This window comes from Epinephelus lanceolatus, chromosome 8 (genome assembly GCF_041903045.1).
Source record: "Epinephelus lanceolatus isolate andai-2023 chromosome 8, ASM4190304v1, whole genome shotgun sequence".
In the NCBI taxonomy this organism is placed as follows: domain Eukaryota; kingdom Metazoa; phylum Chordata; class Actinopteri; order Perciformes; family Serranidae; genus Epinephelus; species Epinephelus lanceolatus.
Window position 1 is genome coordinate 25,776,318 of NC_135741.1, and position 20,286 is coordinate 25,796,603.

General features: G+C 41.6%; 1 protein-coding gene across 4 annotated transcripts in view; it reads left to right on the forward strand.

The window, feature by feature from the left end:
* The window catches only part of slc16a4 (solute carrier family 16 member 4), a 41,425-nt gene that overhangs the window by 7,771 nt on the left and 13,368 nt on the right, over positions 1-20,286 (forward strand). For 2 of the 4 annotated variants that reach the window (XM_033629774.2, XM_033629775.2), the window contains exons 4-8: positions 9,214-9,346; positions 10,764-10,896; positions 11,690-11,833; positions 12,019-12,180; positions 12,328-12,984. In XM_033629774.2, the coding sequence (XP_033485665.1) occupies positions 9,230-9,346; positions 10,764-10,896; positions 11,690-11,833; positions 12,019-12,180; positions 12,328-12,984 (1,213 nt within the window). In that variant the 5' untranslated portion in view covers positions 9,214-9,229. Of the gene's footprint in view, positions 1-1,439; positions 1,518-8,820; positions 8,888-9,213; positions 9,347-10,763; positions 10,897-11,689; positions 11,834-12,018; positions 12,181-12,327; positions 12,985-20,286 lie in introns of those variants that run through there. The other 2 variants (XM_078170073.1, XM_078170072.1) reach the window with 2 other exon arrangements.

Sequence of the window (20,286 nt, forward strand, 5' to 3'; positions counted from 1 at the left end):
CAAACAAAGTTATTTTAACCAAAACCATGATTTTTTTTCTTAACTTAGCCAAGTACTGTTGTTGCTAAAACCTAAAACCGAAGTAAACCTACGTTGGTTTGAGTTTATTTTGAAAAGAAACTGTATGCATGTAATGGGTTGAAACTGCATTTCCTGTGAAAACAGAAGTTAATTTTGAAAAGACACAATGTGACAAGCAGAAACTGACACAACAAGATTCCAAAACTGACACAAGAGTGTTACCTACTACAGTGTCATAGTTTGGGGTGTAGGGCCATTCAACAGGTGTCAGTATTTGATGAGTTGAAAGGAAGAATGTGTTACATATTGCTTTTATTTAAATTATGTTTTGCTGCTGTTGATAAAAATGGCCATTACTTTTGAGATGTCCTGTTTTAACATTATCATCCAGCATTCAAGCTACAGAGGCAACAAATGCAAATGCTGCTTTTGTTAAAATAAATTTCACATAGGAGTAAAAACTGATAATAAGAACGCACAGAAGAGCCCATAACACACTGATCCTGATCTCTAAAGTTTGGTGCTGTTGGGAGTTGCAGGAAAAATGGCAACCACAGAGACCAAACGAGACGCATTGAGCTTTGATTATAGTCGTTACAGTCTGACATGGATTCTGGAGAATAGCACACAAAGAGATCAGTTTGATTCCAGTGTGAAAGATGGGGGACGTAATCCAAAATGCAACCCAAAGCTCAGCTGAAGCATGAGTTAGTCATATTGAGTGGTTATCTTCCAGAGTTACTGTCTTGTTAGTGTGAAATTTCATCTCTGTTTTCCTGCGACATTGTTTCTTTGTTGAGTTGCAGTGGAGAGATAGTAGGCTGAAACTTTAGGAAGATCACCACTTGAGTTTTCTGACTGCGGAAGCCTCATACTAAATTCAGCTGAACTTTATTGCACTTTGTCCGAAGTCTCTTATGTCGTCAGGGAGTTTTTTCCAGCCAGTATGGACAGGAGGAACAATTACAGCGTCTGTAAACTATCCATTTACATATGGGCGTGTGAGACTTCAAACAAAATGTGACCCTGCAGTCTCCTATAAGGCCTGTCAGCCCATCTGCCTTAAAGCCTAACTTGCGTCTTTGTATGAGACAGTATGCATAGTTTATGGAGGTTCAAGTTGGTTAATATTAAAATGACTATGACAGCCAAGTAATTTATCATGTTGAAAATTTCATAGACAAATAGATAAGCATACTCCTACGTAACTGCGCCATAATTTTAACACAATTTATCATACATGACATTGCAAATTGGTCTTTTAAATTTAAATTTGATTTAAAATGAAAATGACATTGAAATTACATTTTGCATTTGTTATTTTCACAAGGACAGGGTGCAAACCTGTCTGCTCCCTGACTTACTTGCTTTCCTGTGTCCCTCTTTCTTTCCTCTCCACCTGTCTGTTTTTGGTGCAGCTCTGATACAGTCCTGTTCAGGATCCTGCTTCTTTAAAAGTTATCTTGCTCAATCCTGGCCTGAATCTGCCTGAGCAGGTGTGCAGAGCTGGTATTTCTTTATTTGCCAAAGCTTTTTTTAAATTTTAACCTCGAAGGCACAATCTGTGATCGTAGCGTAACTGAAAGCACGGCTCCATCACTGACATTCAAAGCAACCACTGTCAGACTAACTCAACAACTACATTTAAACTGTTTTCTGGCGCTGTTAAAGGTTTGTCAGTAGTGTTTGTGATCAAACACATAAATCAGGCCTGTAATTTTAATGTTAATTCATAATCTAACTCCCCTTTTTACATGTGCACAGAATGCACAGGGTCCACAGCACTGTTTAAAGGGTGTGCAGGAGCGAAACACACACCCCGCTGCAGTTTCAAGCAGTGATCCAACAAACACAACTAGCGGTTTTTGCAGGTGAGAAGCCTGTGAGGGATCATGTCCTTGTCATTGCACAGGCAACTCCTGCTGGTGGTCGAGGCAGGGAGGGAGGGGGTCATTAAGTTCTCCCTATATAACAGTCAGAATTCTTCTGTAGTGAGATTTAAATTGAGATTTGTGACACTTGAATGATTCCATCACTTACAGGTGTCGTGTCACACAACTGTAACTTTTTACATCCATAAAATGCAGCATAATGTACCGTGGGATTATTACCGGAAAGTTGTGTACATGCCATGGATACCTCCTTTATGTTCCATTGTTTTACACTCAGAATTCAAATACTCAGAATGGAGCAAAGTAAATGTAGCGCATCATACGGTAAATGTGGACTGATTTCTATGGGGCCATTATGGTAGCAAAATAGCATCAAATGCGTATCTCAATCTGTGTGTGCGTATTTACATGTGTAAAATCATTTGTAAAAGCATAATAAAGTTTGTGAATGCGTACAAAAACCTGCAAATGTGTATTTAGAATCTGTGTGTGCGTAATCAGATATGTAAATGTGTAAAAAAAATCTACAAATCTGTATTCAGATGTGCAAGTGTATTGCGATCTGTAAATCTGTACACAGATCTGTAAATGCGTACAACGATCTGTAAATCTGTACACAGATCTGTAAATGAGTACAACGATCTGTAAATATGTAGACAGATTTGTCAATACCTTTGTCTTCAGCTTTAACTCAGTCAGGCCTCTCAATTGGCTCTCTTTGTTCACGTGATTTTTGCTACTCTTCTGGCAGCCTGAGAGAGGAGCCTGCACCGGAAGTGGCCTCACGCTGGAGGTCTGCAGCCAGACTCTCTTGGAAGGTCGCGGGAGCTTGAGCCTGTCAGCCTGTGCTGACTCACTTTGAGTTACAGACACAAATCTTCTCACGCATTTGCAGATCTCACATGGCAGAAGAGTAGCAAAAATCACATGTACAAAGAGAGCCAATTGAGAAGCCCGACTGAGTTAAAGCTGAAGACATAGGTATTTACAAATCTGTCTACATATTTATGGATCTCTGTACGCATTTGCAGATCTGTGTACAGATTTACAGATCTCTGTATGAATTTGCACATCTGTGTACAGATTTACAGATTGCAATACACTTGCAAATCTGAATACAGATTTGTAGATTTTTTTTACACATTTACATATCTGATTACGCACACACAGATTCTAGGCAAGGCAAGGCAAGGCAAGTTTATTTGTAGAGCACAATTCGTACACAAAGTAATTCAAAGTGCTTTACAGAGCAAGAAAATGCATTAAAATCACAATACAAAATAAAAACATAAATAATCATTATAAAATGAACTTTAAAAGAGAAGAGTGCAGATAAGATCCTTTCAGTCATATGCACAGTGAAATAGAGCTGTTTTGAGCCTGGATTTGAACATTGTCAGAGTAGAGGCCTGTCTCACATCTTCAGAAAGACTGTTCCAGATTTTAGCTGCATAAAACTGGAATCCTGATTCCCCCTGTTTAGTCCTGACTCTGGGCACCAGCAGGAGGCCGGTCCCTGATGTCCTCAGAGTCCGAGATGGTTCATATGGCACTAACATGTCAGAGATGTACTTTGGTGCTAGGCCGTGGAGAGACTTGTACACAAGCTGAGCTGCTTTAAAGTCTATTCTCTGAGCCACAGGAAGCCAGTGTAGAGACCTGAGCACAGGACTAATGTGCTCGTACTTCCTGGTTCTGGTCAGGACCCGAGCAGCAGCATTCTGGATGTACTGCAGCTGTCTTACGGCCCGTTTGGAGAGGCCAGTGAGCAGGCCGTTACAGTAGTCTAACCTACTAGAGACAAATGCATGGATCAGTCTCTCCAAGTCAGGTTTAGACACTATACCTTTGATTTTGGCAATGTTTTTTAGATGGTAAAAAGCTGCTGATGTTATTGATTTGATGTGGCTGTTAAAGTTCAAGTCTGAGTCCATTATTACCCTGAGATTTCTAGCCTGATTTGTAGGTTTTAGAGAGAGAGACTGGAGGTGACTGCTGGCACTTTCTCTTTGTTTCTGTGGACCAAATATGATGACTTCAGTCTTGTCTGAATTTAGCTGGAGAAAGTTGTTTTGCATCCACACACTGACCTGTTGGATGCAGTGACAGAGTGAATCCACTGGTCCATATTCATCTGCTGTCAGTGAGACATAGATCTGAGTGTCGTCTGCATAATTGTGGTAGGACACATTATTACTTTGTATTAACTGGCCTAAAGGCAGCATGTAGAGATTGAACAGATACAAATACACATTTGCAGATTTTTGTATGCATTCACAAACTTTATTACACTTTTACAAATTATTTTACACATGTACAAATCTGATTACGCACACACAGATTGAGATACGCATTTGCAGCTATTTTGCTACCATAATGGCCCCATAGATTTCTGACGGTCTGGTCGGAGGCATTATATTTTGGAGTTGTCCATCCGTCAGCCTGTCAGACCATCCATACAGCCCGTCCTCATGAACACAATATTGCAAGAAAGTGGTCAAAGGTCACTGTAACCTCACAAAACATGTTTTTGGACATTACTTAAGAATTCACACCCTGACTATGACAAAAATTTCTCACAAATGATGAAATGACGACATTTTATATCCAAAAGGTCAAAGGTCAACTTCACTGTGACATCATAATGTTCTGTAAAAACACTTTTTTAGCCATTTCTCAACGTCATATCTCAGGAACAGAAGGGTAGACATTTGGTTAGATACTGTATTGGTGACTCTAATCTTGAAACTGTACAGATTGTATAGATCTTCTGTGCTGCCGGGAGGAAGATGTGTGTGAAGCATCCATGTTTTCACGGACCTGGATGTAAACTATAACTGCAACTTGACTGCTTTGTGGAGACCGACAAACACATGGTGGCAATTCTAGTATTTTTCTGTTAGACTGCAGCAAAACTTCTGGCTCTAACTTATTCAAATCAGGTGCATCCATTCTCCAAATAGATAGGACAGTATCTATTCAATATTCATGAGAAACACCCAAAATCGCCACAGGAACACCATATCTGTCTTACCCTTACCTGTACATAAATCCTGTAACAAATGGTCATGGGTTGTTTTTCGCATGTTCACCTTTACTTTAAGGGGAGAGGGTGATGGTGTAACATACAACACCTGCATAACATGCAGGCCCCTGACCCAAAACAAACTGAGGATGTTACTGCCATTTGTAAAATACCACAACCACTCAGCCATCAGGACATTCAAAATCTGCTGTGCGAGAACAGATATGCGAGTGGTATTCATCTTCTTATCTGACTCACTGCCAGAAAGTGAATAGGCGTATTTCCCAAAACTGTTCATTTTTTTGTTAAAGGTTCCTCGTTTAGTTTTTGACCTCTAGTAGAGAGACAAAGCTGTGTGATGCATATGCACCTGGGTAATGAAGTCCATATTCCTGCCAGTAATTTCTCATTAGTCTACTGATCAGCAGTTGGTGGTAACACACCAAAATATGCAGCTATGCGCCAACATGGATGTAAACAATCCAGGATTTAAAGTTTAAAAAAAAATCAGCATTGCAAGTGTTTTATGAGGAAAGAAATGCTGGAGAGCTGGAGGATACATGTGTTTTGGTGAGTAACACTGAATGTAAACATCATTTTTGTTTATGAGAAAACTCCACAGGACCCCTTTAGGACTTCTGTTTCTAGTTTGCTCAGTCTGGACTTGATGTGCAGTGTTACTTGTCGTAAATCAGTCTTTCAGATTGTGGAGATGAAAACATCTGTTAATAGTGTCTCATTGGGGTTTGGGAAATACTTTTTTGATTTACAGATTTATAAATGGTGTCATGCAAGGACAGATCCTGGAGAACATTATTCAGCAAATAAATATCAGATTAGAAGCACAGTGTTAAAACTGGAGAGAGAACCTCATGGTGGAAGTGTGCAGTAACATGGTGTTAGCACCACACTACAAAGCTCTGATCTCCAATCCCCCATCGCTCAAACCCTCAGACCCCCGGCACATTCACAAACATGCACTCAAGCACACTCTGAGGACAACGTGTGTACAGCACATGGGGGGGAAATACTTTCCTCACAGTACACTGGCCCAATTCATTCCCCTTTTAATCCGCTCTGTGCTCTCTGCCTAATGTGGTCTCTGCTTCTTATACATGTCTCAGTTTGAATGAGTTACTGATGCAGACTACAAAAGGCGCAGGTTTACTAGACCCTCTCCTTTTACTTTGTTCATGGTGTCTTTGCTCTCCAGCAACTGAGGCTGAGCGAGACATGTCACACCGTAATTTAGTCAGGTTTCATTAAAGCTACAGTTGGTGACTGTTAGGGAAATAACTTTGCTGAAACTTTCTGAAACTATAACTACTTTTTTAAAGACATACATGAGACAGATGGTCTTTGAAAAACATGTTGTCTCTCCTCCTCTTCTTAGAATCTACGACACATCAAAGTCAGCCAATCAGAGCCAAGGAGTCTCTAACCAAGCTGTCAGTCATGTCAGTCACTGCTCATGAACTGCAGACTCAACAGCACTGATCAAATATGAATCAAGATTTTGGTTCTGCAGTGCCAGTTTTCTCTAAAGTTTTAGTTGTGTTACTATTTAGCTGTAAAATGAGAAAGTTTGTGACCTGGCAGCCATGTTGGAAATGATCAACCAAAGTACCAAGCACCACATGCACTGGTCCACCAGCCAATTTTCTCATTTTACAGCCAAAAAGTTCTGTTTTTGAAAACATTTCAGGTGAAAAATAGGCAATGCATCAACCAGAACTTTTTATTAATTTGCTTGTTTATTTAAAAAAAAAGACAAAAGCATAAGACATTGCTTCACATGTAAAATACAAAGTAGATGCAGTGCATACAGGTTTCTAGCCATGGCTAGTTTGCAGCCACTGTCCCTGGTAAGGCGTTAAGAATTAAAACAATAAGTGTAAGATTACTGAGCATGGAGTAATTCTATACAAAAATACGACACAACATATACAACAAAATACAGGCAAAGACTAAGTCAAAGAGGAGATGTCAGGTTTTTTTTAGAGGAGGCAGAGGAATTTCATTTTTTAATCTTTTACCTGTCTCATTTTGTACTGTGTAACTATTCTATCTTTGCACTGACACACACTGTCTGTTCACTTGACTTGGCCTCTCTGTGCTGCATGTGTATCTTCAGCTCCAGGCTACACCAGACAGTCTGTGACAAAAGCCTGGCATCAGACCAAAAATTTTTACATTCTGTGGTTTAGCCTAAAGATTGTGAAGCCGAACAGACTTGACACGTCTCTGTGTTGTCAGCCATGGTGCATCACCACTCACTTGCAGCGCTCATCCCTCAGTGACCTTGGGATTCAGTGCAGATGCCTCACTAGGACACACACAGCATTATGTATTTATACAGTAAATAGCTGAGTTTGCTCATCGCCATCTTGCCTACACCACCCTTGCATCCAGCTGTGGGCTCTGCAGAGGTTTGATTGATTTAGAATTGATTTTGATTCTAGTTAAAATCTTAATATTGACTGGTAGTTGTCTGGAAATTGTGTTTTATCAGATACTATTCTTGAGTATTTGTTCTGTTTGCCCATGTTTGACTCTACTGTAGCTCATGCATTTATAAAGTCCTTTATGATTCTTTCTAACACAGCTCATTAAGAACCTGCAGACACAAGTCAAAGTCTCAGGATGAGGATTCTTTTGGAAACATGTTCCAAGAAAGTCTCAAAGTAACTCAAGGTCACACTGCAGTAAAGCTGGCTCTCAACACAGGCATGAACAGGTCGCTCCTCAATCATCTCACCGCAGGAGCTCAGGTTCATTTCGCAAAGCTGCAGTCTTTACGGCTTAACTTCAGAAGTTACACATATACCACATAAACACACACGTGGACACGCCAGAACATTATGCACGCCATACATGACATTTTGTTAACAAAACATTTAATTATCAATTCACTCAGTAATCCATTATCACCCCTTTTGACCCCCTCTGCCACGTGCCACTCCGAACTGCATTATCTTCATCATCAGTGTGTGTACTTGCTCTAAAATGATTCCGATCTCTGCTGTAACTTCATGAATGACAGGGGAAGTGCTGCTGTGATAGCATGGGATGAGAGGGAAAGTCAGTGCTATAGCCTTGAAGGGTGGTTTCATGCATTCTGCCAATTTTTATGCAAAAAAATGTGCATTTTCTGCATGAATATTTGGTTTAAATGTCTTTAATTATGTCAAAATAAAATTCCTCTGGTACTTTTACGTATGGTATTATTGCACATTTTCTAAATATTGTGGAAGACATGTTCCCTATGCCTCCCCCCCCTGAAATCGATGCCCATGAGTCCTTGTATCCAAATCCCAAATCTCACCTTAACAGCTGAGTGTGTGGTTGTTTAAAAGTCAATTTCAAGAGAAAGGTGAGAGGGTTTCTTGCTTTTACTTTGAACACTTACCCAGGTAACTCTGCATAACCGCCTCCTCCTGGAACAGTCCTAGATACACGATTGAATATTTACACTAAATGTAAACACTGCTGAGACATTGAGTCCAGTGCAGTTGCTGTAATAAGAGCAAAAGAGGTGGAAAAGTAACCGTGTTTAGCTGTACTGTAACTGACCTGTTTCACAGCTCAGTGACTTAACAAGTTAATACAACGTTACTGTCTACTGTCCTTTATGCTTTGTACATGCAGGTGTGTGAATGTCATCATGATTAGTCATTGGTAATTTTTGTTATTTTCAGAGGCTTCACAGTCTGTCACATTTGACGTAAAATATGTGAGGAAACTCTGGAGGTTGAGATAAGATGAACTCATAGCTGCCGCCCATGATAGCCAGATTATGATGTGGGAAACACTGTCAAAGGCTGAATGAACGTAATGTTTTTAAAGGTTTTGGTTTATTTCTGTTCTTGTGCGTGCTATATAAGGAGCTTCTCTGGCCAATTTGTGTTGTTTTGAACTTAAATATTGGAGGACAACTGATGCTCGACAGGTTTGTGCTTTTATTTCTCAAAATGAAGGGTGAAGTTTTTCCACATCAGGCTAACAGGATCATTCTGTACTGTAAAATAATGATAACAGATTTATGTTGAGCATCATTTGTCTTTTTGAATGGTTCAAAATTGATTTGACTGACTTTGAGGTTTACAATTTTTTGTAAATTAGTTTTTTTATACATATTTTTTTTTTCCTCTCACAACTCTCATGCTGTTATGCTAGAATATGTATCCCCTGTGATCAATGTGATGTGTTCAGTGCTTCTGATCAGGCTTCCTATGAGACTTGGAAGTTATTGATGTTTTTTTTTTTCTCTCTTAGTGAAACCAAGGCAGCCATGAACCTGTTCAGGAAAGATGCCATGTCCTCAAAGAAGGAGAAGGAGAAAGAGATCCAGTATGAGGACCCTCCAGATGGAGGCTGGGGCTGGATGGTGGTACTGCACTGCTTCCTGGTATGTCCATCTTAGTTGTTTATGATCCCTCATCTCTCAGACTTGTGAACAATTAGCCCAGCAGTGTTGATCAGCATTGTGTTTTCCCAAACACTGTGATCAATTACTGATATTGAAATGATGTGGCTTTTGGTCTTTTCCAAGAAGCTCCCTAATAGGATGGTGGCAGCAAAATAACAACATTTTAATCTGCTACTTCTCATGTTTCCTTTTTCCAAGTCTCCATATGTGTGTTTCACAGAGTGTAACAAGAACACGAATTAGATCTGGGCAAAAAATGATTGGTCTTGGTCTCAGACAAAGAGGAGTCAGGATTTTATTTCAACATTGGTTAAGTGCACAGCTGCAGGGATATCACTGAATAGCCTGTGCAAAAAATGAGTTTTGTTTGTTCATAGAAAACAAAGGAAAGGACCCCACACATAAAATTCACCTCTGTGATGCCTTTTGATTATTTTATCAAGACATTTCTCATGGTACACTTATACATACACACATAAATACAGTACTGGATAAAAAAAAAAGTTGAATGAAGAGGAATCTTCAGTTGATTTTTGTGGGTGTTTTCATGGGAATGTGTATCTTCCAGATCAAATTTAGGTCCAGTAGTTTGCATATTGCACATTGTATCATAAGCGTATCATTAAGTGTGGGACTCTTGCTGGTCTGGTCTTGAGCTCTTAACCTCTTTAGCCCGGTGTACACTGTGTGGCTTTGGGCTGTCTCAGATTAAAGATGACCAGCCTGAAAGACACGTAGTGATATCTTTGGTCACGACTCTAAAACGGTGGTCCTACATCACACAGTGAGAGAGGTTCAAGACTGGCCAGAGACCATCGCACAGTGTGACTGCTGCTACCACTTACATCTACTAACCAACCAATAGAAGTGCAGCATGTAATGGCGCTAACACTAAATGGTAGTAATGCTAAATGCCAGTAGGTGCTAATAAATACTTACATTGAGCTCTTGTTGCAGAAATTGGCATGGCCTCCTCCTCCTCTTCTAAGGACTTTATTCAACACACATAAATGCCACCATAGCGAGGGCTCGATTTCATGTTTGTTTTCATTTTTCTCTCACCACTACAGTGGTTTAGATGGATGGTGTACATTGATGTTTTGTTTTTGTGTATTGACATCGATGGATGTACATCATAGCTTGCGATTCATCAGGGGTTGTCATTGTACAGTCTGCATACATCAAACTTGATGTCATACCCAAGTTTATTAGATCCATGTTGCACAGTGTATCTTGCACGAAACTTATAAGATTGCTAAAGTCTCACAGTCTTTGGTAGACAGGTTAGGTTAGGTTGCCTTGACAACAACATTGGTATTTACCACACATGCATGCTCTCAATCTCTGCTAGCACTGATCTCTGTCCCTTTATTTTCATGTGTATATGCATGTGCAGGTGAATGTCCTAGTGATGGGAACACTGAAGAGTTTCGGGATCTTCTTTGTGGCGTTCCAAGATGAGTTTGGAGGCTCGTCAGAGAGCATCAGCTGGATCGGCTCCATCATGTCGAGTCTGCGTCTGTCAGGGGGTTTGTATCAGAAAAAAAGTAAACTCTGTCTGCATCCCCTACAAGGCTCTGCGATAAGTTTGTCGACTTCTGTCCTCTCTCCTTCATGTCATCAGTGATTTTGTAAAAAGAGAGCAGAGCTTTTACTGTTTGAAGCCACTTTTCCTCTGTGTGTTCACACTTAGATGTTGAAAAGTAGAAAATTAAGAAAAAAAAACATTTTGTCGGCGCATTTCATCCACCCCCTTTTATGCACATTTTCAGTTTGCATATAAAAACACCCCTGACAATCTTGTAATGTCACAAAGATGTCTTAACGCTTTGGGGAGGTGGAAAAGCTGGTGTATCGATTAAAGGTACATGCAACTAAGTGCAATGGACAGATTCAGTGAGTGAATGACAACAGCATAGGCCACTGCAAACTCTCGTCGTTGTCTCTGGAGTGCTTTTAACACGCTTATGCACACAGGGCTGTTACCAGAACTCTTCCAAGAGCACATAGCTGTAATATTGGTTGTTCATAACTCACTGTTTCCATTCTCTGGTGTGCTCACTGTTATTATTCATACATTGTTTTCCTTCATTTGAGATTTCTTTGAATGACATCATCTTACTGTGCCATCTTCTGCAGTGATACCAGAGAGTTAGCATTACCTACTGCTTATTTCATGTACAAATTATTAATATTTGCGTAACAGTTGCGGATGGAAAAGCAGCTACATTTGCATTTTCTTTTGCAGAATCTTTGGTCAGAATCTGTTTTACATTTGAAACTAGCTTTGTCTTTGTGCGTCCTCTCCTGTATCCTCTGTAGCACCCATTGCCTCAGTGGCCTGTGCCAAGGTAGGAACCAGGGTGACCTCCATCGCCGGGGCAGTGCTGGTTAGTGGAGGCTTCCTCATGAGTATTTTCGCCAGCAGTGTGGTGTTCCTCTACATCAGCATGGGAGTTATAGTAGGTGAGTAGAAATCTGTGGACCAATGAGATCCACATCTGCTGTTTCCCCAATGACTCTAAACCAAGGTCATCTCCTGCATGAGGACATCTCTTCCTATCTATTTGATTAATTTTTTTCTCTTGTCTATCCACATTGCTGTGAAACACACATTGGCTGATAATGATAACCTTCTTTACTCCTCATAGGAATTGGTTTTGCACTACTATACCAATCCTTCTCAGTCGTCACAGCGCTGTACTTCCGAAAGAGGTTAGCGACAGCGTATGCAATTGGACGTTCTGGGATGGGTTTGACCTTTGCCCTTGCTCCATTCACTCAGCTGCTCCTGGACAAGTATGCTTGGCAAGGTATGCAGGACAAATCTGTTACTGATTGGTGCACACTGTATAATGTATGTGGGTATCTCTATGGTGTATTCCCTTTTTGTGTGTGAGGAGAAATACAGCACATACAATGTGACATGTTGGGTCCTGAACTGTCTTTGTCCTTCACAGGTGCAATGCTGATTCTTGGTGGCCTCATGCTGAACCTGGTGGCCACTGGGATGCTTCTGCGACCCATCAAAGTGAAGCCCCCCGCGTCAAACCCTACCTCTTCCCCCATTCAAAAGAGCCCTGCTATTTCCCTCAAGAGCTCCTCAGAGAAGGAATACACTAAGAGCTGCTTGAATGGCTCCTCTCACTTATCCAATGGCATCTCCAAATCAGACTCATTCCCATCCCCTCCTCCTCCCTTCCCTAATGGGGACACTGACAACCTGGGGGGCCAGTGTACTCAGGGACTCCAGGACCAGTCAGTGAACCCTGAACTGACCAGACTGGTCCTCAATGGTGTGAATGGCCATGAGCCCCACCGTGACTTGGGTCAGTGTAAACCCACAACTCCAGACAGCTCAGCGGAGCTAAATGGCAGCATGAATGGGTCCACCATTGTCGGAGTTCCCTCACATGCCAGCACGCCAAGTGAGGCGGCCATCATAAAAGCCAAAGTACTGGATTTCTCCCTGCTGAAGGACCCATTCTTTTGTATCTACACTTGGTCCTTGGTCTTCAGCCAGCTGGCCTACTTCATCCCCTATTTCCACCTGTCTGCCCGTGCCAGAACCCTGGACATCGATGCCATGGATGCTTCATTCATCATCTCTGTGGCAGGTGAGGCACACATTGGTCAACTATGTTTTGTGATCCACCCAAATGCAATAGTTTGACATTTTGGAAAAAGTGTTTCAGCTTGCGGAAGCAAGCGTATTTCCCTAAATATACAGTACAGGCCAAAAGTTTGGACACACCTTCCCATTCAATGCGTTTTCTTTATTTTCATGACTATTTACATTGTAGATTCTCACTGAAGGCATCAAAACTATGAATGAACACATGTGGAGTTATGTACTTAACAAAAAAAGGTGAAATAACTGAAAACATGTTTTATATTCTAGTTTCTTCAAAATAGCCACCCTTTGCTCTGATTACTGCTTTGCACACTCTTGGCATTCTCTCCATGAGCTTCAAGAGGTAGTCACCTGAAATGGTTTCCACTTCACAGGTGTGCCTTATCAGGGTTAATTAGTGGAATTTCTTGCTTTATCAATGGGGTTGGGACCATCAGTTGTGTTGTGCGGAAGTCAGGTTAATACACAGCCGACAGCCCTATTGGACAACTGTTAAAATTCATATTATGGCAAGAACCAATCAGCTAACTAAAGAAAAACGAGTGGCCATCATTACTTTAAGAAATGAAGGTCAGTCAGTCCGGAAAATTGCAAAAACTTTAAATGTGTCCCCAAGTGGAGTCGCAAAAACCATCAAGCGCTACAACGAAACTGGCACACATGAGGACCGACCCAGGAAAGGAAGACCAAGAGTCACCTCTGCTTCTGAGGATAAGTTCATCCGAGTCACCAGCCTCAGAAATGGCAAGTTAACAGCAGCTCAGATCAGAGACCAGATGAATGCCACACAGAGTTCTAGCAGCAGACCCATCTCTAGAACAACTGTTAAGAGGAGACTGCGCCAATCAGGCCTTCATGGTCAAATAGCTGCTAGGAAACCACTGCTAAGGAGAGGCAACAAGCAGAAGAGATTTGTTTGGGCCAAGAAACACAAGGAATGGACATTAGACCAGTGGAAATCTGTGCTTTGGTCTGATGAGTCCAAATTTGAGATCTTTGGTTCCAAGCGCCGTGTCTTTGTGAGACGCAGAAAAGGTGAACGGATGGATTCCACATGCCTGGTTCCCACTGTGAAGCATGGAGGAGGAGGTGTGATGGTGTGGGGGTGTTTTGCTGGTGACACTGTTGGGGATTTATTCAAAATTGAAGGCACACTGAACCAGCATGGCTACCACAGCATCCTGCAGCGACATGCCATCCCATCCGGTTTGCGTTTAGTTGGACGATCATTTATTTTTCAACAGGACAATGACCCCAAACACACCTCCAGGCTGTGTAAGGGCTATTTGACCAAGAAGGAGAGTGATGGAGTGCTGCGGCAGATGACCTGGCCTCCACAGTCACCGGACCTGAACCCAATGGAGATGGTTTGGGGTGAGCTGGACCGCAGAGTGAAGGCAAAGGGGCCAACAAGTGCTAAACACCTCTGGGGACTCCTTTAAGACTGTTGGAAAACCATTTCAGGTGACTACCTCTTGAAGCTCATGGAGAGAATGCCAAGAGTGTGCAAAACAGTAATCAGAGCAAAGGGTGGCTATTTTGAAGAAACTAGAATATAAAACATGTTTTCAGTTATTTCACCTTTTTTTGTTAAGTACATAACTCCACATGTGTTCATTCATAGTTTTGATGCCTTCAGTGAGAATCTACAATGTAAATAGTCATGAAAATAAAGAAAACGCATTGAATGAGAAGGTGTGTCCAAACTTTTGGCCTGTACTGTATACGTATGAATAACAGGGTAATACACTGGCTGTTGTTTTCATACTTCTCCTATTTAAGTTCACTTATTGCTTGAAAGGTGAAACTGTTGGATTTTAACAGTGGAAGTGTGCACAAATTTCCATCTTCTAGATTAGAGACCAGTCTGCATTTGACTGTCTGAAATGTGAATGAAGCATAAAGTCAAAGAACAGCCCTGATGCTAGTTATAAATCTAACAAACTCCTGATTAAATTTACTGTAATAAAGGGACAGTTCACCCCAAAATCAAAAATACATGTTTCCCTCTCACACCTGTAGTGCTATTTATCAACTTAGATTGGTTTGGTATGAGTTGATGAGTTTTGGAGATATCTGCTGAAGAGACGTCTACCTTCTCCCAAATATAGCGGAACTAGATGGCACTCAGCTCGTCTTGCTCAACGTGCAAAAAAAATACATTCGAAAAGTTCAACAGCAATGTTTCCCTCCAGAAATAATGACCCAGTTACTCAAGATAATCCACAGACCTTGTTGCGAGCAGTTTCATGTAGGAACTATTTTCTTTTTACTGAACCACACCCACCAACTGTATGACCTTGCAGAAAGAAGCATGTATGGTGCTCATGACAGGTTTTAAACATTAATGGCGTCCTCCTCAGCTGAGCTGTAACTTTAGCTAGCTCAGTATTGCTAGGTGAGCTTGCAGTGGATGCACACTTCCCTCTGTTTGGTGATAATGGGTCATGATTTCTGGAAAGAGACATTGCTGTTGAGTTTTTCAAATGTATTCTTTTAGCGCTATTAGCACCACGAGCCGAGTGCCATCTAGTTCCATTATATTCCTGAGAAGACAGACATCTCTACAGCTGATATCTCCAACACTCGGTAACCTACACTAAAACAATCTAGACCAATAAATAGCACTACAGGTAAGAGGAAAAATATGTATCTTTGATTTTGAGGATGAACTGTCCCTTTAATGCCGTCTGTCTTTGAATGTGGCTTCCAGCAGGGAATTCACAGCAACTGTTCAGAGGGAGGTCCGGGTTCCTTTAAGACTGGGTTTAAGAAGCAGTGCAAAAGAAAAAAGTCCTCAGTCAACTTCTAGGCATTAATAATTTGTGAGCTGCTCAGACTCTGCAGTCTTATGTAATGAATGTGCTTACATAAAAGCTGAACTTTGGTCCACTGGCCAAGGCGGGTGGGTTCAGCAGAATGCCACTGATGAGGCCACTCCATATGAACAGAAAACAGCATTAACATTTTGACCACTGACCACATGTGCATGTAATTCTTTAAGAGTGCTTGGTCAGGCTTTGTGAATAATTGAAATGCACCAGATGGGGACCTGCATTTATCAGTTACATGCTTCTGTTTTGTAATGCATCCCTTGGTAATCAGTCCTCAGCAGACAGAGATAGTGTTACCTTTGATTACAGGTGACTTTAGGATAAGAGTAATTACAGTCACATCACTAGCTTTCAGATGCAATAAAGGGAGAAGGTGTGAGAGATGCTATTGTCATACCAACACAAGAAGTGCTGACATTTTCATACATGTCTTAAATTCACATCACATCTAGTCATTGTGAAATTAAATTTAAATGTTTGAATTATGTAGCAATGCTTTGGCTGTGGAGGAAATTGTTTTAGATTGCCGAAAAGACTGTTTTGGTGTCCTGGAAAAAATCTATCATTTTAATGTACCCTGTGTAGACGGCCTGTGAATACACAGTGTTACCTCTGTCAGCGTTGGTGTGCATCAGCAGCTGGACACAGAAAATGGGGTAAAAGTAAGGAAAAGGTCACAAGAAAACACTACAGCCTGCACAGGAAACACAGCTGGGATGAAAACATTTATGGATTTAGACAAAACTAAGATTGGTGTCAAATAACACGACTGTGTTAAATTACCTCAGATACACAAAAACTAGCAGACAAATTGGCTTTATGTGCTCTTAGACAAATCTCTACACTGTTTCTGTAGAAGTGTAACAAAAACCAGAGGATATAGTTGTCTGAGTTTTCCCTAATGGTCTATGAAGTTACTTCTGAGCTTCATGCCAGCACTCAGCGCGAGCCAACAGCAAGACTGACAGATTCCTTTGACTCAGACACGTTTGTTCTGTCACATTCTCTCGTCACGTGCACTGTGATGAGAGAGAAAGAGAGACAGAGCTAGAGAGACGGGGTGCCACCCGCACCACAAAGCCACCATCCTAGTGTCCTGCTGTCCCTCTTTCCCTGACCCAGCGCTTGTCATAGAGGCCCATTGACTCGGCTGAGGGAGGGAGGCCACTATCGTCCGGGTCAGTCTGCTCCTCAACCCTCGGCCGCCAACACTGGAGCTAACTGGAGTCGCTAAGCAACAGCTAACTGAGTAAAGTTGTTGGCGTGGTGACAAGAGGGGCTCCCAAGCTTTTGTTGGAGTCCAGTTCTAAAGTGGCTGATACTTTGCAGAGGAGCACTGAGGCGGCAATGCGTACAAAAGAGGAGGCAGGACAAGCCAACTGCCACCTCAGAGAAGCTGGGAAAACCAACATGCCTTTTAGAACCCTTTGCTTTAATGTGGTGACAAAATGTCCCTCTTTGAAGTAAAGGAAATGGCACTTTTCCGCACTTTGCAGCTCCCTAATGGTCTATTAATGCCCAGCGGCATGCGCATACTGTACACCTTCTATACCTGTCAGCACTACGCTGAGAACTAATAATGCCTGATGCAGTTGGCTTAACGTGCTACTCAGAAAGGCCAAATTTAAACCGCAGTGTACTGAGTTTGAACAGGAACAGCTGCAGGCCTGGACAAACCTGCTGAGGCTAAAACACACAAACAAATTCACAACTCGTCTGGATGCAAGCAGGGGACACCCTAGGACACTGTCTTGGGTCGCTAGAGGAGGACACATAAACACAGCACAGCTGCCTCATGTCATCTCCCTAACCTCTGAGGAGAGAAACGCTCTCGAGTTATGTAAGGAAAGCAGAGGTGTTCACTGGCGAGGCATTTCATGATTTATTCATGGGAAGTTCATTCAGAGGCTTAAAGAGTGAAGATATAGCTGATCGTCATGAATTACATCCACATGTTGATTTATGTGAAGGAGTGTAACCTCACAATTAAGTTATATCTGCATGCTGTACCTGGTAACACACACTGTACGCAGGCTCATTCATATTCAGCAGAAATTTTATTTTGAGTTCAAACTGTGTGCCAGTGACTGCAGCCCGTGCAGCTGTGGTGCAGAGGCTGAGCAGAGGATGGGTAACTCTGATCTGCATAGAACCAGTTTGTTTCATTGATCAATGGCTCAGTGCTGCCTGCTTGTAGCTATTCCTGCGGCGGTCAATACACCACTGCAGTTTCCGTACCGCCTATCGCGTTCCAGTTGACCTCAGCAGAGTACAGCACATAACTGCCCAGTCATCATACCCGACCGGAGCAAACAATCAATCAGATGGGATAGAGTGCATAATGAGTAGTTTGCCTGTGTGTCACTCATGTAATACAGATGTTAACAGATGGATATGTTGCCACCCACTGTGTGTGGAAACATTCTCGAGGACGGGAATAAACTGGGACCTGAAATAGACTTGTCTAGACATCACGTTTGTTATTAATGCAGACCTAGTTTTGCTGCAGTGTCATTCTTCTTTCACATTCTGTCTTTGCCCCACCCTCACTCTCCTACACACACGTTTAGATGCACACTCACTCCCTTAATGCTTGATTTGCATTGCATGAAATAACTGCATGATTTTGAAGGAACTCTCACAAGTCCCTGTGGGTAACTTTAAGTGGGTGCCCTCATGGATTACCTTAGCTGCACTTGAACTGCACTTTGGTGTGCCGTGGCTGACTTTGAGATGTAACTCTTTCTGTGGATTTGAGCATCAGTTCAAAATGCAGACAAGACTGTCGGCCTCTCATCACTGTGGTCAGCTGTAGCAGCGTTCGTACTAAAGTCCCAGCAGGATTATCTAACACCAAAAGGACAAATGTTACTGTTTTATGACATGAATGTCATAGGTCAGGAAACATGTCTGCATGTGATTGGAGTGGAGCCAGTGGCGTGACAGGTGAATGAAGATAATTGAAAGTTCATGTGGAAATTTAAGGGCTGGTTCACCGAAATTAAAACAAGAGTACAGGTCTTCCACCACAGTAGTGGCTCTGTTACCTCTTTCCCATCAACATGGAACAGGTACAGCTTCAGGTCCCGCACCTAAATTTGAACCCCTCATACTCCTTTTAGACCAAATTAGCTCTCGTTCTTAAGACTGTCCTGTTCCGATATCTTGGAACTGTGGTGCTATCTAGGGAGCTTACCCACATTTCCACAAGTTCAGTGCGTGAACCCTAATGGCACCTGTTAAATGTTGGTGAAAAAGGGGTATCAGAGCATTCTAACCAAAAATAAAATAGTTCAGAACCTAAAAATGTAGTTCTCAACTGGAACCAAAATATTGCAGGATTTTCTTAACCTGAAGTGCAAACAGTGACAATATCAGTGGGCGTGCCGTGTTCTACAGATTAGAAAGAGAGCATGAAGAAGTCAAGTGGGAAATCATCAGGAGAAAAAAAATGTGTGCAGTGGTCTCATGAGTTAAGTTGGTCCATGCTTGTTTTTTGGACAAAAACAAATCTGTAACAACAAAAGTTCGTAGGTTATCAGGGTGATGCAGCATTTTGCCACTATTGTTACTATGTCTGTTGTAACACCCTCCGTTGATGACACATCCTTGATTACAATGGTTTCACTCAAAACTGGTGGAAACAGAAACTGGTTTGTGCGATAGAGCGAAGGTTACCAGAATCCACAATGTAATTTCATGGAAAAGGGATATGTGAGGATGTGCTTGGACACAGTGGTGCTTTGAGTGACATGCTAACATGCTCATAAGACAATGTTACATTTCATCCGTAGGGGAACGTGAATGTGTGTACAAAATTTCATGGTTAAACCATCCAATAGTTGTCAAGATATAATATGAAGAAAAATGAAATGTCAACCTCATGAAGGCAGCCTCAGGATTATTCATCTGGGAACAGTTAGTGTATTTACAAAATTCCATAGCAGTGCATCTAATAGTTGAGATATTTCAGCCTGAGCTAAACTCTCTACATGGATAGATAACATTATGGGTTGTGTTTGGGAGAACGGACTCTTTAATGCATCTGCAGCTTAAAACAGTCTCTGTACATTTGCATTGCAGTAGTTTAATATTTATACCTAGTGCTTAATAATGAGTCTGCTTTATTTTACTTAATTATATGGGTAAGTGGACATCTGTGGCTGGACTGGGTTTGTTCTCTAAATATGCAGCTGCCTGATTGTTGAAGACTGAAAGTGAAGAGAGTCAGCGATGCTCTTGTGTTTTGGAATTTCATCAAAAACTCCATTACCAAAGAGCAGCTTCCTGTTACTACCTGAATATTTTATTGTTTTCATCCCACAGTCTGCCTCTTGTCTCATACTCCTTCCTTAAAGAAACAGTCCACTTATTTTACTTCTTTCCAACCAGGACAATCCACTCTGTACTAATGATGCTTTCTCAGGAGTTCCTGGAACGTACATTTAAAA